General features: G+C 39.5%; 1 protein-coding gene across 1 annotated transcript in view; it reads right to left on the bottom strand.

The window, feature by feature from the left end:
• The window catches only part of LOC128650191 (amidophosphoribosyltransferase), a gene marked incomplete in the record, with an annotated part of 250,484 nt that overhangs the window by 193,475 nt on the left and 36,728 nt on the right, over nt 1-20,281 (bottom strand). The window contains 4 exon segments of the mRNA XM_053703937.1: nt 2,499-2,641; nt 9,499-9,611; nt 12,406-12,612; nt 14,425-14,491. Coding sequence (XP_053559912.1) covers nt 2,499-2,641; nt 9,499-9,611; nt 12,406-12,612; nt 14,425-14,491 — 530 coding nt within the window.

Raw genomic sequence — 20,281 nt, 5'->3', positions numbered from 1 at the left:
CGACTGCATGCCATGCCTCTCAAAAACAAGTGCGCAACACCGGCGCGAAAATGAGACTCTGCCTATGCTTTGGGAAAGCCCCTAAAGAATAAGGTGTCTAAAACAGTGCCTGCCGATATAATTATATCAAAAAACCCAGAATAAATGATTCCTCAAGGCTAAATAAGTGTTAATATCAATCGATTTAGCCCAAAAAATGTCTACAGTCTAAATAAGCCCTTGTGAAGCCCTTATTTACAATCGTAATAAACATGGCTTACCGGATCCCATAGGGAAAATGACAGCTTCCAGCATTACATCGTCTTGTTAGAATGTGTCATACCTCAAGCAGCAAAGGACTGCAAACTGTTCCCCCAACTGAAGTTAATGCTCTCAACAGTCCTGTGTGGAACAGCCATGGATTTTAGTTACGGTTGCTAAAATCATTTTCCTCATACAAACAGAATTCTTCATCTCTTTTCTGTTTCTGAGTAAATAGTACGTACCAGCACTATTTGAAAATAACAAACTCTTGATTGAATAATGAAAAACTACAGTTAAACACTAAAAAACTCTAAGCCATCTCCGTGGAGATGTTGCCTGTACAACGGCAAAGAGAATGACTGGGGTAGGCGGAGCCTAGGAGGGATCATGTGACCAGCTTTGCTGGGCTCTTTGCCATTTCCTGTTGGGGAGGAGAATATCCCACAAGTAAGGATGACGCCGTGGACCGGACACACCTATGTTGGAGAAAAGATAACTAAAACTTAGCTTTTAAAATAAAGAATAGAGTTAAAAGAAAATAAATGGTTAAAAACAATTAAAAACAAAAAAATGATCCACATAAAGGGGCATGGGTGGTCCAGTTCACAATAAGATAATATAATATATATTAACAATAAGATTCTAATATCAAATAACTGCCTAATACCAGAAAAGTACAAGGTGGGTAACTATCCCCATTACATCGGGCAACACGAAACAAAAAGATCCCTGAATAAAATCTACCAGTGACTACTAAGTCTCCATATGAAGCACCACAAAAAGGGATTGGCAATCTGCTATTCTCACGTGTTCCTCCAATATAATTATTTAAGAAAGCTGGGTGTTCCCCTAATAGGCTGGTATATAAAAAACAACTAATAATCAAAAAAATATCCATCAATAGATTGAATAATAAAAGTGGCCAGAGGCCCCTGGCCAGGACCCAATCATGCCACAAAACGCCTGACACGTTTCACTCCTGCTTTATCAAAGGTGTTGACATAATACCTAAGTCCAACACTCTGGCACACCTCAGCTGCGGGCAAAAAGCATTTGCCTTCTTACAGGTAAGGGAGCATTGTTTGTACTTCCAATGGCAACGGATCTGATACAAACAGTGTCACTGAATGTATCAGTGCGGTACGTGCTGGTGGGAGGTGTGGGATGGATGGAGTGAGGCAGGTCCCTACACCACACAATAGATCTCGGGAGGGAATAGGGATGGATGGGTCACTACACCACAGGAAAAAAAAGAACAGTTGGAGGGGGGGTCCCTAAACTACAGGAAAGGAAAAAAAAAAGAGCTTGATAATTTGGAGGAGTAAGTTGGGGAGGGTGAGGGGGATTCCAACACTTAAAAAAAAACAACAACAAAAAAAACAAACAGAACCACAACCCCCAAGACTTCATACTGGGATACTGCCAGTGACAAAGATAGCAGTGCTTGGGTGGGGGGAATCGAGCCATTTCTGAGGAGGGAGGTTGCAGATGAATCCCTACACTACAGAAATGAAAAATAAATAAATATTAAAAAAGCCCTTAATTGCATACTGTCTACCAGTACCTAAGATGGTGATGACCAATGTGTGTGTGTGTGGGGGGGGGGAGCTGTTTTGAAAGCAATCACGGAGGTGGGAGGGTAATCCCTACACTACAGCAAATATTACCCTTAACATCTAACTGATTAACCCTTTTACTGCTAGGAATTTCAGAAGTGTGATGTGCAGCTGCAATTAGCAGCCTTCTAATTACCAGAAACCAATGGCATAGCCATGCATGTCTGCTACTTCTGAGGAAAGAGGATCCTAGAGAAGCTTTTACAAACATTTTTCTTATGACTGGAGTTGTGTGTAAATAATTTAAGTGAGAAACCTAAAGTTTGTGAAAAGCTAATGTTTTTATTTTTTTATTTTAAAATATATGATCACATTTGGCAGTCCAATGGTGGCATGAAATATACCAAAATGGGCCCAAAATCAATCAATCTATCTATCTATCTATATATATAGTTTTGGGGTCAGTTTTGAGACTTTAGCCAGTTCTGCAATACCAAATGAGTTACACCTATCTCAAATATGACCACCTACACTGCAAAAAACCTCATTTAACCTCCACCATTATGATTCCTATACACCATGGACACTACTACTTTAATAAAACTAACCACAACAACATTAAGTCTTACCAAAGTCTTTTTAAATTAACCCTTTACCCCAAGACGACTTCCAAAAGACACACCAATACCCATAACTTACTTTTGTCTTCAGCATTCACTGGAATGAGACGTCCAATGCACAGGGGCCGATTGCCATAGGGATCACGTACAGCATAGATGACATCATGGTGCATGACAAGCAGGGAGTATGATGTAAGAGTCTCATTCATAATATTTTTTATTCTGAAACACAAAATGAAAAGTTGTAGGGTATTATCCTTCCTTACTCTTTATAGGACCATTCAAGTAGAGAATTATATGCTCTTATTTGTTAGAGCATGTCATTTTCGCACTAGCAATCGTGCAATGCTGTGTTTTTAACCCTTTTACGGGGGCTAACGTACCACTTAGGAGCCCCAGAGCACTGCTGGTCACCGATGACTGGATCAGCAGTTGCACAACTCAGTGCGACCACAACTGCTGATTGACCGATAGTCTGTTTCCCCTCGGATCCTGCAGTGCTCTGAGGCTCTTACTTGGTAATTTAACTATGCATTTAACTCATTTGCATAGGTTACACACAGCATTACAGGGTCGCTAATGTTAAAAATTACATGCCTATAAGAGCATGTTATGTTTCCACTATAATGGCTCTTATGTTATTTGAAAAGTTTAACATTACTAAAGGGTTTAATGCAGGGCTTGAAAAAGTTGTTTAAAATCTAGGAGCCAGGAACGTTAGGCCATCATTGAACTACATTTTCAGCCAGCAGGGAAAAAGTATGACTTTACGCTAGGGGGACAGAGCCTAATTTTGGATTTGTCGACACCTGGTTTAAGGATAGTTTAATTTATTGAAAACTTAAAAAAGTATTTATTTAATCAGTAATACCAAATAATTGTATACATGATTGCTTAATTGCTAAACCTCAATTGTGTATGTAAGCTTTCACAATACTTTTCCTCAAATGTCACCAGTGGAGCAAAAGGTGGCTTTAAACAATTTTAGATATTTCCAAATAAACTATATGTAGTTTGTATGGAAAAAAAATAAAAATTTTTTTTACAGATCATTTGTTTATAAAGCATTTAAAAGGAACAGTAAAAGTAAAATTAAACTTAAAACGTAAAGGATAGAGCATGAAATGTTAAAAAAACTCCTATTAATTTTGCTTAGTTCTCTTGGTATCCTTTATTAAAGAGTAATCCTGGGAGCAAGTAGGAGTAAGTAGAGTAATCCATTTGGCAGCAGTGTCTGCAACAATGTTTAGCAATGTTATACATAGCTGCAAACACTGCTGCCATATATTGCTAGACACATGCACAATTCTAAGCTCCTACAAGCCTACCTAGGTTTACTCTGTAATGAAGGATACCAAGAGAACAAAGCATATTTGATAATATGAGTAAAATGGAAAGTTAACATAGCATGCTCTATCTAAATCATGAATGTTTAATTTTGACTTTACTGTCCCTTTAAGGTTACGCAGCACTGGACAATGAAATGCAAATACAGTTCACATTTTCCATAATTTGTATTTATTTTATTATTGCATTTTAGAAGGTTTTTTTTTTTATTATGCATGGTTTAAAAATAGACACTAAAAATGGAAAAATTATATACATTTTGTGTGTTTGCATTTGCCATAAAATACCTTGCTTTTGTGAAAAAATTGTGAATTTTCCAATGCTACCTAGAGAGGCCAAAAGAGCAAATTCTGCTTTTAAAACATTAGGGCCTAGATTTAGAGTTCGGCGGTAGCCGTCAAAACCAGCGTTAGAGGCTCCTAACGCTGGTTTTGGCCGCCCGCTGGTATTTGGAGTCAGTGATTAAAGGGTCTAACGCTCACTTTTCAGCCGCGACTTTTCCATACCGCAGATCCCCCTACGCCATTTGCGTAGCCTATCTTTTCAATGGGATCTTTCTAACGCCGGTATTTAGAGTCGTTTCCGAAGTGAGCGTTAGAGCTCTAACGACAAAACTCCAGCCGCCTGAAAATAGCAGGAGTTAAGAGCTTTCTGGCTAACGCCGGTTTATAAAGCTCTTAACTACTGTACCCTAAAGTACACTAACACCCATAAACTACCTATGTACCCCTAAACCGAGGTCCCCCCACACCGCCGCCACTCGATTAAAATTTTTAACCCCTAATCTGCCGACCGCCACCTACGTTATATTTATGTACCCCTAATCTGCTGCCCCTAACCCCGCCGACCCCTGTATTATATTTATTCACCCCTAACCTGCCCCCCACAACGTCGCCGCCAGCTACTTACAATAATTAACCCCTAATCTTCCGACCGCAAATCGCCGCCACCTACGTTATCCCTATGTACCCCTAATCTGCTGCCCCTAACACCGCCGACCCCTATATTATATTTATTAACCCCTAATCTGCCCCCCTCAACGTCGCCGACACCTGCCTACACTTATTAACTCCTAATCTGCCGAGCGGACCTGAGCGCTACTATAATAAAGTTATTAACCCCTAATCCGCCTCACTAACCCTATCATAAATAGTATTAACCCCTAATCTGCCCTCCCTAACATCGCCGACACCTACCTTCAATTATTAACCCCTAAACTTCCGATCGGAGCTCACCGCTATTCTAATAAATGGATTAACCCCTAAAGCTAAGTCTAACCCTAACACTAACACCCCCCTAAGTTAAATATAATTTTTATCTAACGAAATAAATTAACTCTTATTAAATAACTTATTCCTATTTAAAGCTAAATACTTACCTGTAAAATAAATCCTAATATAGCTACAATATAAATTATAATTATATTATAGCTATTTTAGGATTAATATTTATTTTACAGGCAACTTTGTAATTATTATAACCAGGTACAATAGCTATTAAATAGTTAAGAACTATTTAATAGTTACCTAGTTAAAATAATAACAAATTTACCTGTAAAATAAATCCTAACCTAAGTTATAATTAAACCTAACACTACCCTATCAATAAAATAATTAAATAAACTACCTACAATTATCTACAATTAACCTAACACTAAACTATCAATAAATAAATTAAACACAATTGCTACAAATACATACAATTAAATAAACTAGCTAAAGTACAAAAAATAAAAAAGAACTAAGTTACAGAAAATAAAAAAATATTTACAAACATAAGAAAAATATTACAACAATTTTAAACTAATTACACCTACTCTAAGCCCCCTAATAAAATAACAAAGCCCCCCAAAATAAAAAATTCCCTACCCTATTCTAAATTAAAAAAGTTACAAGCTCTTTTACCTTACCAGCCCTGAACAGGGCCCTTTGCGGGGCATGCCCCAAGAATTTCAGCTCTTTTGCCTGTAAAAGAATAAATACAATACCCCCCCAACATTACAACCCACCACCCACATACCCCTAATCTAACCCAAACCCCCCTTAAATAAACCTAACACTAAGCCCCTGAAGATCTTCCTACCTTGTCTTCACCATCCAGGTATCACCGATCCGTCCTGGCTCCAAGATCTTCATCCAACCCAAGCGGGGGTTGGCGATCCATAATCCGGTGCTCCAAAGTCTTCCTCCTATCCGGCAAGAAGAGGACATCCGGACCGGCAAACATCTTCTCCAAGCGGCATCTTCGATCTTCTTCCATCCGGTGCGGAGCGGGTCCATCTTGAAGCAGGCGACGCGGATCCATCCTCTTCTTCCGATGTCTCCCGACTAATGACGGTTCCTTTAAGGGACGTCATCCAAGATGGCGTCCCTCGAATTCCGATTGGCTGATAGGAATCAAGTTCAATCCGATTGGCTGATCCAATCAGCCAATCAGATTGAGCTCGCATTCTATTGGCTGTTCCGATCAGCCAATAGAATGCGAGCTCAATCTGATTGGCTGATGGGATCGGCCAATCGGATTGAACTTGATTCTGATTGGCTGATTCCATCAGCCAATCAGAAAATTCCTACCTTAATTCCGATTGGCTGATAGAATCCTATCAGCCAATCGGAATTCGAGGGACGCCATCTTGGATGACGTCCCTTAAAGGAACCGTCATTAGTCGGGAGACATCGGAAGAAGAGGATGGATCCGCGTCGCCTGCTTCAAGATGGACCCGCTCCGCACCGGATGGAAGAAGATCGAAGATGCCGCTTGGAGAAGATGTTTGCCGGTCCGGATGTCCTCTTCTTGCCGGATAGGAGGAAGACTTTGGAGCACCGGATTATGGATCGCCAACCCCCGCTTGGGTTGGATGAAGATCTTGGAGCCAGGACGGATCGGTGATACCTGGATGGTGAAGACAAGGTAGGAAGATCTTCAGGGGCTTAGTGTTAGGTTTATTTAAGGGGGGTTTGGGTTAGATTAGGGGTATGTGGGTGGTGGGTTGTAATGTTGGGGGGGGGGGGTATTGTATTTATTCTTTTACAGGCAAAAGAGCTGAAATTCTTGGGGCATGCCCCGCAAAGGGCCCTGTTCAGGGCTGGTAAGGTAAAAGAGCTTGTAACTTTTTTAATTTAGAATAGGGTAGGGAATTTTTTATTTTGGGGGGCTTTGTTATTTTATTAGGGGGCTTAGAGTAGGTGTAATTAGTTTAAAATTGTTGTAATATTTTTCTTATGTTTGTAAATATTTTTTTATTTTCTGTAACTTAGTTCTTTTTTTATTTTTTGTACTTTAGATAGTTTATTTAATTGTATTTATTTGTAGCAATTGTGTTTAATTAATTTATTGATAGTGTAGTGTTAGGTTAATTGTAGGTAATTGTAGGTAGTTTATTTAATTATTTTATTGATAGGGTAGTGTTAGGTTTAATTATAACTTAGGTTAGGATTTATTTTACAGGTAAATTTGTTATTATTTTAACTAGGTAACTATTAAATAGTTCTTAACTATTTAATAGCTATTGTACCTGGTTAAAATAATTACAAAGTTGCCTGTAAAATAAATATTAATCCTAAAATAGCTATAATATAATTATAATTTATATTGTAGCTATATTAGGATTTATTTTACAGGTAAGTATTTAGCTTTAAATAGGAATAAGTTATTTAATAAGAGTTAATTTATTTCGTTAGATAAAAATTATATTTAACTTAGGGGGGTGTTAGTGTTAGGGTTAGACTTAGCTTTAGGGGTTAATCCATTTATTAGAATAGCGGTGAGCTCCGATCGGAAGTTTAGGGGTTAATAATTGAAGGTAGGTGTCGGCGATGTTAGGGAGGGCAGATTAGGGGTTAATACTATTTATGATAGGGTTAGTGAGGCGGATTAGGGGTTAATAACTTTATTATAGTAGCGCTCAGGTCCGCTCGGCAGATTAGGGGTTAATAAGTGTAGGTAGGTGTCGGCGACGTTGTGGGGGGCAGATTAGGGGTTAATAAATATAACATAGGGGTCGGCGATGTTAGGGCAGCAGATTAGGGGTACATAGGGATAACGTAGGTGGCGGCGTTTTACGGAGCGGCAGATTAGGGGTTAAAAGTGTAATGCAGGGGTCAGCGATAGCGTGGGCGGCAGATTAGGGGTTAATAAGTGTAAGGTTAGGGGTGTTTAGACTCGGGGTACATGTTAGAGTGTTAGGTGCAGACGTAGGAAGTGTTTCCCCATAGGAAACAATGGGGCTGCGTTAGGAGCTGAACGCTGCTTTTTTGCAGGTGTTAGGTTTTTTTTCAGCTCAAACAGCCCCATTGTTTCCTATGGGAGAATCGTGCACGAGCACGTTTTTGATGCCGGCCGCGTCCGTAAGCAGCTCTGGTATCGAGAGTTGCATTTGCGGTAAAAATGCTCTACGCTCCTTTTTTGGAGCCTAACGCAGCATTTGTTAGAACTCTCGATACCAGAGTTAAATTTATGGTGCGGCCAGAAAAAAACCCGCGGAGCGTTAACAGCCCTTTTACCGCCGAACTCTAAATCTAGGCCTTAGTAAGTAGTTATTTGACTAATCAGTATTTAAAGGGACAGTATACACCAATGTTCATATAACTGCATGTAATAGACACTACTATAAAGACTATGCACAGATACTGATGTTAAACTCCAGTAAAAAAATATTTTTCAAGCGTACTTAGAAGCTCCCAGTTTAGCACTGTTGATGAGGTTAGGCTGGGGCACCCAATGAAATGGGCTTATAAAGCAGAAAGAGCAGACCCTCTCCCCTCCCCTGCATATGAAAAGTCATTACACAAGCAGGAGTCTGTAGGCATCGGTATAAATCTAAAACGTTGGGGTGTGGTTAGGAGTCTTAAAATCAGCACAATCTTAATTAAAAATAAGCAAAACATTTTTTTTTACATTTTTACAAAGAACTCCCAGATGGGTTATATAAATGGATCAGCTACAAAATATTTATGCAAAGAAAATTCTAGTGTACTATGTCCCTTTAATATAAAACAATGTCCCTTTAAGACATCATAGCGATTTCTGAATGTAACATCAATAGCAAGATATCACCCAGTTGTGACAATCGAACATATTTCTGGTCTCTCAAAATTAATTGCATGTTCTCCAGTAGGCATGAGTGAATGTGGCTAAATCGAAATTCGAATGGTAGAACAAATAATTCTTTAAAATTCGAATATTGAATGTTATTTTCAAATTTGAATGTGTATATTCGATATATTATGAACATTCAAAATCGACATGGATTTGCATTATTTCGAATTCGCTTTTAAGAATTTGATTTTATATTGGAAAATAAACATAAAATTTGAATATTCAAACGAATATTACCGAATGTTAATTAAAATACTAATATTTGAAATTAGAATGTTTGATAAACATTGGAAATTTTATTCGAACGTACGAAAATTTGTATTAAATTTGGAATATGCAAAAATCTCTATTCAGCAGCTCAACATTTTCTATAAAACATCTCGTTTTCACCATTTGAAACCAGAGACCACCTACAATCTGCCATTAGACGGTCCAGCCAAGTCACCAGACCCCCATTACTTAACCCACTGGCATGCTTGAAGGTCAAACTGATCAATGACTAGGTGGTAATAATAGGAATTCTTTATATATATATATATATATATTATAAAACACAGACAGATATTGTCATATCGGTTTCATCTTTGCTGGTGTCTCTTGTCTCCAATATCATGTGAAGCAGCACAAATACTTACCGTGCTATCCAGTCTGGTGTATGATCTTTCTCCATAGGTGGAGTGAAGGCCAGTAACTGTGTTATTAGTTCGCTATCAGAACTAGTAGAGAGCCCCACGCCATGACGCATTAACTGTTCAAATAAAAGTCCATATTGAAGAAAATTTTAAAAGATTCAATGAGAAAAAAGAATGATAATAAAATATACATTTCACTTATACAATAGGATAGCACTGCACAATTATGTTGATACGTGTATTATAGCAGATTAACATTAGATATTAGTGATTTACAGGGTTAAATGGGACACACAGGTTTGACATTATAATAATGAGGCTTTTTATCCTTTCTACATTAACTGATAAATATGTTTTTATAGATTCTAGTATGTATGTATTTTTGGATTTTGTTTGTATGGATGAAGGCCTCATTTCTAAATGAAATGGCTATTATAGTGGAAACATTACATGCTCTAATTCATCAGAGCACCTATTTTTTTAAACTAGCAGCCCTGCGCCTCTATGTGTTTAACCCCTTTTCAGAAGAACCACTCAGGACCTGCAGAACACTGCTGGTTCTGAGCAGAAAATGTCACTGATCCAATCAGTGGCTCTAGTTACACAGCTGGGTTGTGCAACTAGTGCTGCTGTTTGGGTCAGTGGCAGTTTCCGCTCGGGACCAGCAGTGCTCTGTAGGTCCTGAGTGATACTTCTACTATATGTTTAACCCCTTTGCAGGGGTAAAACACATAAATGTGCAGGGTCGTTAATCTTCAAATTACATGTTCTAACAAATTAGAGCATGTTCATTTTTTATATCTTAATCTAAAACACACAATTAAAATGGTCATCAGAAGAAAAATTATGTAAATTATGTTCAAATGGATACAGTGGAGGCTCCTCTATAGGAGCACAGGCGCACGTGAACCCTCTCAGAGCCCTGAGAGAAAAAACACAAAACAAAAAAAACTTTTTGGCTAAATAAATATAATTTTTCCAATAGCACCCCTTTTGGAAAAATTATATTTATTCAGCCAAAAAAGGTTCCAGTCCAATTTTGCAAAAAAATATAAATTGACATTTTACTTCTATCGCACCGCATGTACGATAGATAGAAGTGTAGGCTTCAAGCCCTTAGCACTTATTTCTTAGTGCCTGTAGCGCCGCCCCCAACCCAGCTCCTAACCTTCTTAACCGCACAAATTTTGCTGTGCGAGTAAGAGCCACGTGATGTCTGAGTGAGGGAGGAAGAGCCTGGTTGGCGCAAAACGGAGTCAAAAGCAGCAAGTGAGAGGAGAGGGCAGGCAGTGGGCACATCCAGTACCGGTAAGGTCCTTAACTAAGTTCATATCACAGTACCACTACTGTAGCAGAGGAAACATCCTATTTTCAGGCTGCTTGTTAAAACTGTTGCAGGAGTAACTTTTATTTCTGTAGCTGCACAACTCACTTGTTTAGGGAGTTTGGGGAATTTCTTGATGCTTGCAGAGAGACTCCTACTGTGTGTACATCCCTGGTGCGGTGCAGAAAGCTGGGACCTCATGGAATATAAGCTGTGATGTTGCATGATAAAATGATTTACTAAGCTATCTGCACACGAAATGCTGTGTTTGTCTCCATCCACATGTCAGAATTATTTTTAAACCATGGGAGTTCATTGTATATCTGCCAACAGCCTTACTTTATATTTTTTATCTCATATCAAACACTATTAGAGACATTTACTCACAACAATCATTGCATGCACTCTTGTTCTAGGTTCAGCGGCTCAGTTTTATAGAATGTAATAATGCATTAAAACCTGATGTACTCAGAAAGGTAGTTAAGCTGTTATCAGATATAAAATGAACTGGTTTAAAAATAATTTAATGCATAAAAAAGTATGCAATTTGCAATGCAACGCCTGGTGCAACTATTTTAAAAAGCCCCTTTAAAGAACAATGCTTGATTGCAGCTCTTGAAATACTCAATAAAAGTAACCCATTGGCTAGAAATGAGATACAAAGTACAGATTTTGATTTACTGGATTTAAATTAGTGTCTTGTAAATCACCTCAGAGAGAGAAATTATATATATAATATATATATTTTCTCTCACCTTACAGACCAGTGGTGTATTTAGTTGTATTGCCCCCAATAATTTTAACTCATATTTACATCATATTCCTCATAAATTAAGGATAGGGACATAGGACAGTTCCCGCACCAACACTAGGCAACCGGAGCTCACAGTTTTGTAATAAAATAAAAGGAATTGGAGAATATAGGAGAGGGTGGGTATCATGCCATAAAGCAAGTCTTCAAAATATGCTGCCCACTCGGCTGTTCTGGGCATAGTCCTAGTTGGTCTAGGTTAAATTATGCCCATTTCTAAAATAACCACATTATTCAGCTTTTATTGCTTATACACTGACTGCAATAGAAACAATTTCTGCTCTTGCTTTACCTTAGTAAAGTATTCTCACATGCCAAAAGTATGATCTCTTCCCTCTAACGTATTTATGTAAAACCTCTTTCAAGTTACCCAGACTTTATTTTCTTATTTTTTATTAAGTAGGACAAAATATGTGCAGCCTGACTGGTTTTAATCAGGTTTGAATAGGCACCAGTATAAACAATACATCCCAGAGAGCTGAGTGTTTGTTATCCAGAGTTTCAAGGTCTGTAGAACATGTGACTGCAAATATCAAAATAGAAATTTGTGGGTTTTTTTTTTTTTTTTTAAACATTCCTCTAAACATATAGAAATTATTACTGCACTTAAGACAACTGCTACATATAAAAATCACTGATTTTGCATCCTGTATATGTATGCAAGCTGAGTTTTGTCTTTTGGTTTGTAACATGCACTATTATATTGAGTTACGTTAAAAAAAAAAAAAAAAAAAAAAAAAAAAAACCACCAGTCACCATATTTATGAGATTTTACCTTTCGCCTGAGCTTGGCTGCATTTACCAGTTCCCCGTTATGCGCCACTGCTATCTTGCCATGTAGCGTGTCCACCACAAATGGCTGGCAGTTTTCCAGTTCTGAATTCCCAGTGGTTGAATAACGAGTGTGTCCAATTCCCAGATTACTGGCATTCAGTTTACTCAAGCTCTCTTCATTGAACACATGGCTAACAAGCCCCATTCCCTTAATAATAAAAAGGGAGGAAACGATTAATAAAAGGGAGTTGTTTAGAATACTTCATAATTGAACAGAATAAAATATTGCAATCATATGACTTGTATTTAGCTGCTTTATAGAACTTGGTTATTGCAATTAAATCAAAAATTTCCAAAGGCAAACTGTACAGCCCTGGTATTTAGAACATTAATGACATAATGAAATGTTGTACACACAATTGTTTCAATTAAATTTTGTTCTTTTAGGTACTGCAATTAAACAATTTTGTGAACTTATTGTTTTAGTGTTTTGTTCTGTATGCTTCGTACACATGAATTAGTTAGAGCAAGCAGTGTCTTTAGCCTCTGATATCAGTTTCTAGTGGCATGTAAGTTTCTGAGATTTTACACAGGAGTTACAAGGTTTGGACAAAACATTATAGGAGGTTAATATTATTTATGTAGGCTACAGTAAAAAAAAAAAAGTTGTGATCTTTTATTTATCTTTTCAATGTCTATATTCTCTAGGTTGTATGCTAGCGTAATACAAGTAGTATTCAGCAGCAGTTAGTACAACTAGTCGGTGAAATGGGTGACTTGTCAGACTTTCAAAGTGGACAAATAGTGGTAGCTCGTTTAGCAGGTGTGTCTGAAACCATAACAACCAAATTGTTTGTTGTTTCAAGAGCAACAGTCTCCATGGTTATAACTGCGGACACAGCATGGCAAAACTTCACCAGCGAAGAAGAATAGTAGGTGAAAACCTAAACTGAATGATAGGGACCGTTGAACATTAATAAGGATTATGGCCAAACAGCACAGAACTACTACAGCAAAAGTTACAGCAGAAATCAACATCCACTTTCAAGACCCTATTTCCACAAAAACAGTCCACATAGAACTTCACAGAGCCCAACATCAATAAAAGAGCTGCAATTGCTAAACCTTTAATCATAGACACCAATGCTAAAATGAGAAAAAGATGGTGACATGATCATAAAACCAGGAGAGCTGAAGACCGGAAACGGGTCAAATGAGTAATTTACATTATTTCTAAAAGCAGGTTGTGAAGCGTTCAACTTGGACTGTCTGCCTCCAGCTATTAAACTGTAACGTCAGCTGTCACACTGTGATTTGGCAGCTATATCTTAGTATTTGGTTGGCCCCATAATTACCCTAAATGGTCAAGTTACTGTCAGCAAGTACTTGGGCAACAAAGGTTGTTTCCAAACAATTATGCTATTTTTCTAGATGATAATATTCCCATATACACAGCCATAACAGTTCAATCTTAGTTTGAGGAGCAACAAGATGAACTTCAACATCTGCCCTAGCCGACAGAGTGAGATGCAGGGTCCCTCAAACATCTGAGGCAATTGGCAGAGGTTTTGATAGACGTATGGTACAACATTCTGATGGAGACTATTCAACATTTGTATTAATCTATTCCAAGAAGGTCGGAAGCTGTATTAAATGCAAATAGCGGTCCATCACCTGATTAATAAAGACAAATTGCCTATTTCCAAGGTGCTGAAATTTTCTCTAACCCCTATAAAGAAGTCAGAATGTTAACCTTGTGTTGAAATTCAATTTTTTTATGTCACTGTTTTATAAAAGGACAGTCCACTATTTTATAAAACCAACAGAATGCACACGATACTGCTCCGGTACTGCTGAAGTGAAGAAAGAATAAGAAAAGACAGAAATGTACATTAATAAGTTATGAGCTTGGATTAAAAGGTTGAAGAAGTACAGACAATTGTAAACTTTAAAATGAGTCTGTTTAAACATAACATTCATCATACAATAGGCTCTGTGATGTGTAAATACAAGATGCTACCTTATGCTTTCTGTAGGTCGGTACACTGGCTCCATCACTTGTAACAATGCCCGCACTCTCTTGTCCCCTAGGTAAAAGAACAAAGATATTAAAATAAAGACACCATAATGTAGTGACTGGAGGTGCATTCACAAATAACTTGTTGTGGGCCACATTCCATTATGCTAAAGATAATGTAAAATAAAATAACACAATAATCATTCTTAGTTGGAAAATTTACAATAAATTAGATATAATTAGTGAATTTAACTGTAGGAAATACTAAGTATTGGAAAAAGGAAATTTATGCTTACCTGATAAATTGATTTCTTCTACGATACGACGAGTCCACGGATTCATCTTTACTTGTAGGATATTATCCTCCTGCTAACAGGAAGTGGCAAAGAGCACCACAGCAGAGCTGTATATATAGCTCCTCCCTTTTCTCCACCCCCAGTCATTCGACCGAAGGTATAGGAAGAGAAAAGAAAAGCTAGAAGGTGCAGAGGTGACTGGAGTTTTGAACACAAAAATATAATCTTTCTAATATGACAGTGAGGGCCATTGACTCGTACAGTAGAAGAAATCAATTTATCAGGTAAGCATAAATTTCCTTTTCTTCTACTAGATACGAGTCCACGGATTCATCCTTACTTGTGGGATACAATACCAAAGCTACAGGACACGGATGAACGGGAGGGACAAGACAGATACCTAAACAGAAGGCACCACTGCTTGAAGAACTTTTCTCCCAAAAATAGCCTCAGAAGAAGCAAAAGTATAAAATGTGTAAAATTTATAAAAGGTATGAAGGGAGGACCAAGTCGCAGCCTTACAAATCTGTTCAACAGAAGCATTGTTTTTAAAAGCCCATGTGGAAGCCACCGCTCTAATAGAATGAGCTGTAATCTTTTCAGGAGGCTGCTGTCCAGCAGTCTCGTATGCCAAACGGATGATGCTTTTCAGCCAAAAAGAAAGAGGAAGCCGTAGCTTTTTGACCCCTACGCTTTCCAGAATAAACAACAAATAAAGAAGAAGTTTGACGAAAATCCATGGTCGTCTGTAAGTAAAACTTCAAGGCACCAAAAACCACCTTATCAGAATGGAATATAAGATAAGGCGAGTCGCATTGTAACGCAGAAAGCTCAGAAACTCTTCGAGCAGAAGCGATAGCAACTAAAAATAAAACTTTCCAAGATAAAAGTTTAATATCTATGGAATGCATGGGTTCAAATGGAACCCCTTGAAGAACATTTAGAACTAAATTCAAACTCCATTGGCGGAGCAACAGGTTTAAACACAGGCTTGATTCTGACTAAAGCCTGACAAAAAGACTGAACGTCTGGGACATCCGCCAGACGCTTATGTAGTAAAATTGACAAAGCAGAAATCTGTCCCTTTAAGGAACTAGCCGATAATCCCTTCTTCAATCCTTCTTGGAGAAAGGAAAAAATCCTAGGAATCCTAACCCTAACTCCACATGAGTAGCCCTTGGAATTTCATCGATAAAGATATTTACGCCATATCTTATGGTAAATTTTCCCAGTGACAGGCTTCTGAGCCTGAATCAAGGTATCAATTACTGACTAGATTTGGATGTTGGAACGGACCTTGAATGAGAAGGTCCTGTCTCAGTGGCAGTTTCCACGGTGGCAGAGATGACATTTCCACTAGATCTGCATACCAAGTCCTGCGTGGCCACGCAGGCGCTAACAAGATTACCGAAGCCCTCTCCTATTTGATTCTGGCAATCAGACGAGGTAGGAGAGGAAAAGGAGGAAACACATAAGCCAGGCTGAACGACCAAGGTACTGCTAGAGAATCTATCAGTACTGCTTGGGGATCCCTTGATCTGGACCCGTAACAAGGAAGTTTGGCATTCTGACGAGATGCCATCAGATCCAATTCCGGTGTGCCCCATTGACGAATCAATGCCGCAAACACCTCCGGATGGAGCTCCCACTCCCCCGGATGAAAAGTCTGACGACTTAGAAAATCCGCTTCCTAGTTCTCCACTCCTGGGATATAGATTGCTGATAGATGTCAAGAGTGAGTCTCTGCCCATCGAATTATCTTGGAAACTTCTATCATCGCTAGAGAACTCTTTGTTCCCCCTTGATGATTGATATATGAACATTTGTGATATTGTCCGACTGGAATCGTATGAATTTGGCCAAAGCCAACTGAGGCCACGCTTGAAGCGTATTGAATATTGCTCTCAGTTCCAGAATATTGATTGGTGGTAGGGACTCCTCCTGAGTCCAAAACACCCTGAGCCTTCAGGGAATTCCAGACTGCACCCTAGCCCAAGAGGCTGGCGTCCGTCGACACTATGACCCATGCTGGTCTGCGGAAGCACATTCCCTGGGACAGATGATCCTGTGACAACCACCAAAGAAGAGAATCTCTGGTCTCTAGATCCAGATTTATCCGAGGAGATAAATCTGCATAATCCCCATTCCACTGTCTGAGCATGCACAGCTACAGTGGTCTGAGATGTAAGCGAGCAAACAGAACGATGTCCTTTGCCGCTACCATTAATCCAATGACCTCCATACACTGCGCCACTGATGGCCGAGGAATGGACCGAAGTGTTCGGCAAGTAGTTAAGATCTTTTACTTTCTGACCTCCGTCAGAAATATTTTCATGTCTACCGAGTCTATCAGAGTTCCTAGGAATGGAACTCTTGTCATTGGAACTAGTGAACTCTTTTGTATATTCACCTTCCACCTGTGAGTTCTTAGAAAAGCCAACACGATGTCCGTGTGAGATTTTGCTAGTTGGTAAGTTGACGCCTGAATCAAAATATCGTCCAGATAGGGCACCACTGCTATGCCCCGCGGCCTTAGAACCGCCAGAAGGGACCCCCCTAGCACCTTTGTGAAGATTCTGGGAGCTGTGGCCAACCCGAAAGGGAGGGCCACAAACTGGTAGGGGTGTTAAAAAACATAATTTATGCTTACCTGATAAATTTATTTCTCTTGTGGTGTATCCAGTCCACGGATCATCCATTACTTGTGGGATATTCTCCTTCCCAACAGGAAGTTGCAAGAGGATCACCCACAGCAGAGCTGCTATATAGCTCCTCCCCTAACTGCCATATCCAGTCATTCGACCGAAACAAGCCAAGAAAGAAGAAACCATAGGGTGCAGTGGTGATTGTAGTTTAAATTAAAATGTAGACCTGCCTTAAAAAGACAGGGCGGGCCGTGGACTCGATACACCACAAGAGAAATACATTTATCAGGTAAGCATAAATTATGTTTTCTCTTGTAAGGTGTATCTAGTCCACGGATCATCCATTACTTGTGGGATACCAATACCAAAGCTAAAGTACACGGATGAAGGGAGGGACAAGGCAGGCTTAAATGGAAGGAACCACTGCCTGTAGAACCTCTCTCCCAAAAATAGCATCCGAAGAAGCAAAAGTATCAAATTTGTAAAATTTTGAAAAGGTATGAAGCGAAGACCAAGTCGCCGCCTTGCAAATCTGTTCAACAGAAGCCTCATTTTTAAAAGGCCCAGGTGGAAGCCACAGCTCTAGTAGAATGAGCTGTAATCCTTTCAGGGGGCTGCTGTCCAGCAGTCTCATAGGCTAAGCGTATTACGCTCCGAAGCCAAAAAGAAAGAGGTTGCCGAAGCTTTTTGGCCTCTCCTCTGTCCAGAGTAAACAACAAACAGTGTAGATGTTTGGCGAAAATCTTTAGTAGCTTGTAAGTAAAACTTTAAAGCACGGACCACGTCCAGATTATGTAAAAGGCGACCCTTCTTTGAAGAAGGATTAGGACACAATGATGGAACAACAATCTCTTGATTGATATCCGTTAGAAACTACCTTAGGTAAAAACCCAGGTTTTGTACGCAGAACTACTTTATCTGAATGGAAAATCAGATCAGGAGAATCACATTATAAGGCAGATAACTCAAAGACTCTCCGAGCCGAGGAAATAGCCATCAAAAACAGAACTTTCCAAGATAAAAGTTTGATATCAATGTAATGAAGGGGTTCAAACGGAACCCTTTGAAGAACTTTAAGAACCAAGTTTAAGCTCCATAGGGGAGCAACAGGTTTAAACACAGGCTTAATTCTAACCAAAGCCTGACAAAAAGCTTGAACGTCTGGAACTTCTGCCAGACGCTTGTGCAAAAGAATAGACAGAGCAGAAATCTGTCCCTTTAAAGAACTAGCTGATAATCCTTTTTCCAAACCCTCTTGGAGAAAGGACAATATCCTAGGAATCCTAACCTTACTCCATGAGTAATTCTTGGATTCACACCAATAAAGGTATTTACGCCATATCTTATGGTAGATTTTCCTGGTGACAGGCTTTCGTGCCTGTATAAGGGTATCAATGACTAACTCGGAGAAGCCACGCTTTGATAAAATCAAGCGTTCAATCTCCATGCAGTCAGTCTCAGAGAAATTAGATTTGGATGATTGAAAGGACCTTGTAGTAGAAGGTCTTGTCTCAGAGGCAGGGTCCATGGTGGAAAGGATGACATGTCCACTAGGTCTGCATACCAGGTCCTGCATGGCCACGCAGGCGCTATCAAGATCACCGATGCCCTCTCCTGTTTGATTTTGGCAATCAGTCGAGGGAGCAGAGGAAACGGTGGAAACACATAAGCCAGGTTGAAGAACCAAGGAGCTGCTAGAGCATCTACAGGGAGTGCAGAATTATTAGGCAAATGAGTATTTTGACCACATCATCCTCTTTATGCATGTTGTCTTACTCCAAGCTGTATAGGCTCGAAAGCCTACTACCAATTAAGCATATTAGGTGATGTGCATCTCTGTAATGAGAAGGGGTGTGGTCTAATGACATCAACACCCTATATCAGGTGTGCATAATTATTAGGCAACTTCCTTTCCTTTGGCAAAATGGGTCAAAAGAAGGACTTGACAGGCTCAGAAAAGTAAAAAATTGTGAGATATCTTGCAGAGGGATGCAGCACTCTTAAAATTGCAAAGCTTCTGAAGCGTGATCATCGAACAATCAAGCGTTTCATTCAAAATAGTCAACAGGGTCGCAAGAAGCGTGTGGAAAAACCAAGGCGCAAAATAACTGCCCATGAAATGAGAAAAGTCAAGTGTGCAGCTGCCAAGATGCAACTTGCCACCAGTTTGGCCATATTTCAGAGCTGCAACATCACTGGAGTGCCCAAAAGCAAAAGGTGTGCAATACTCAGAGACATGGCCAAGGTAAGAAAGGCTGAAAGACGACCACCACTGAACAAGACACACAAGCTGAAACGTCAAGACTGGGCCAAGAAATATCTCAAGACTGATTTTTCTAAGGTTTTATGGACTGATGAAATGAGAGTGAGTCTTGATGGGCCAGATGGATGGGCCCGTGGCTGGATTGGTAAAGGGCAGAGAGCTCCAGTCCGACTCAGATGCCAGCAAGGTGGAGGTGGAGTACTGGTTTGGGCTGGTATCAAAGATGAGCTTGTGGGGCCTTTTCGGGTTGAGGATGGAGTCAAGCTCAACTCCCAGTCCTACTGCCAGTTTCTGGAAGACACCTTCTTCAAGCAGTGGTACAGGAATAAGTCTGCATCCTTCAAGAAAAACATGATTTTCATGCAGGACAATGCTCCATCACACGCGTCCAAGTACTCCACAGCGTGGCTGGCAAGAAAGGGTATAAAAGAAGAAAATCTAATGACATGGCCTCCTTGTTCACCTGATCTGAACCCCATTGAGAACCTGTGGTCCATCATCAAATGTGAGATTTACAAGGAGGGAAAACAGTACACCTCTCTGAACAGTGTCTGGGAGGCTGTGGTTGCTGCTGCACGCAATGTTGATGGTGAACAGATCAAAACACTGACAGAATCCATGGATGGCAGGCTTTTGAGTGTCCTTGCAAAGAAAGG

The sequence above is a fragment of the Bombina bombina genome, chromosome 2, assembly GCF_027579735.1.
Source record: "Bombina bombina isolate aBomBom1 chromosome 2, aBomBom1.pri, whole genome shotgun sequence".
Taxonomy (NCBI): Eukaryota; Metazoa; Chordata; class Amphibia; order Anura; family Bombinatoridae; genus Bombina; species Bombina bombina.
This window is presented reverse-complemented; position numbering and strand designations above follow the sequence as displayed.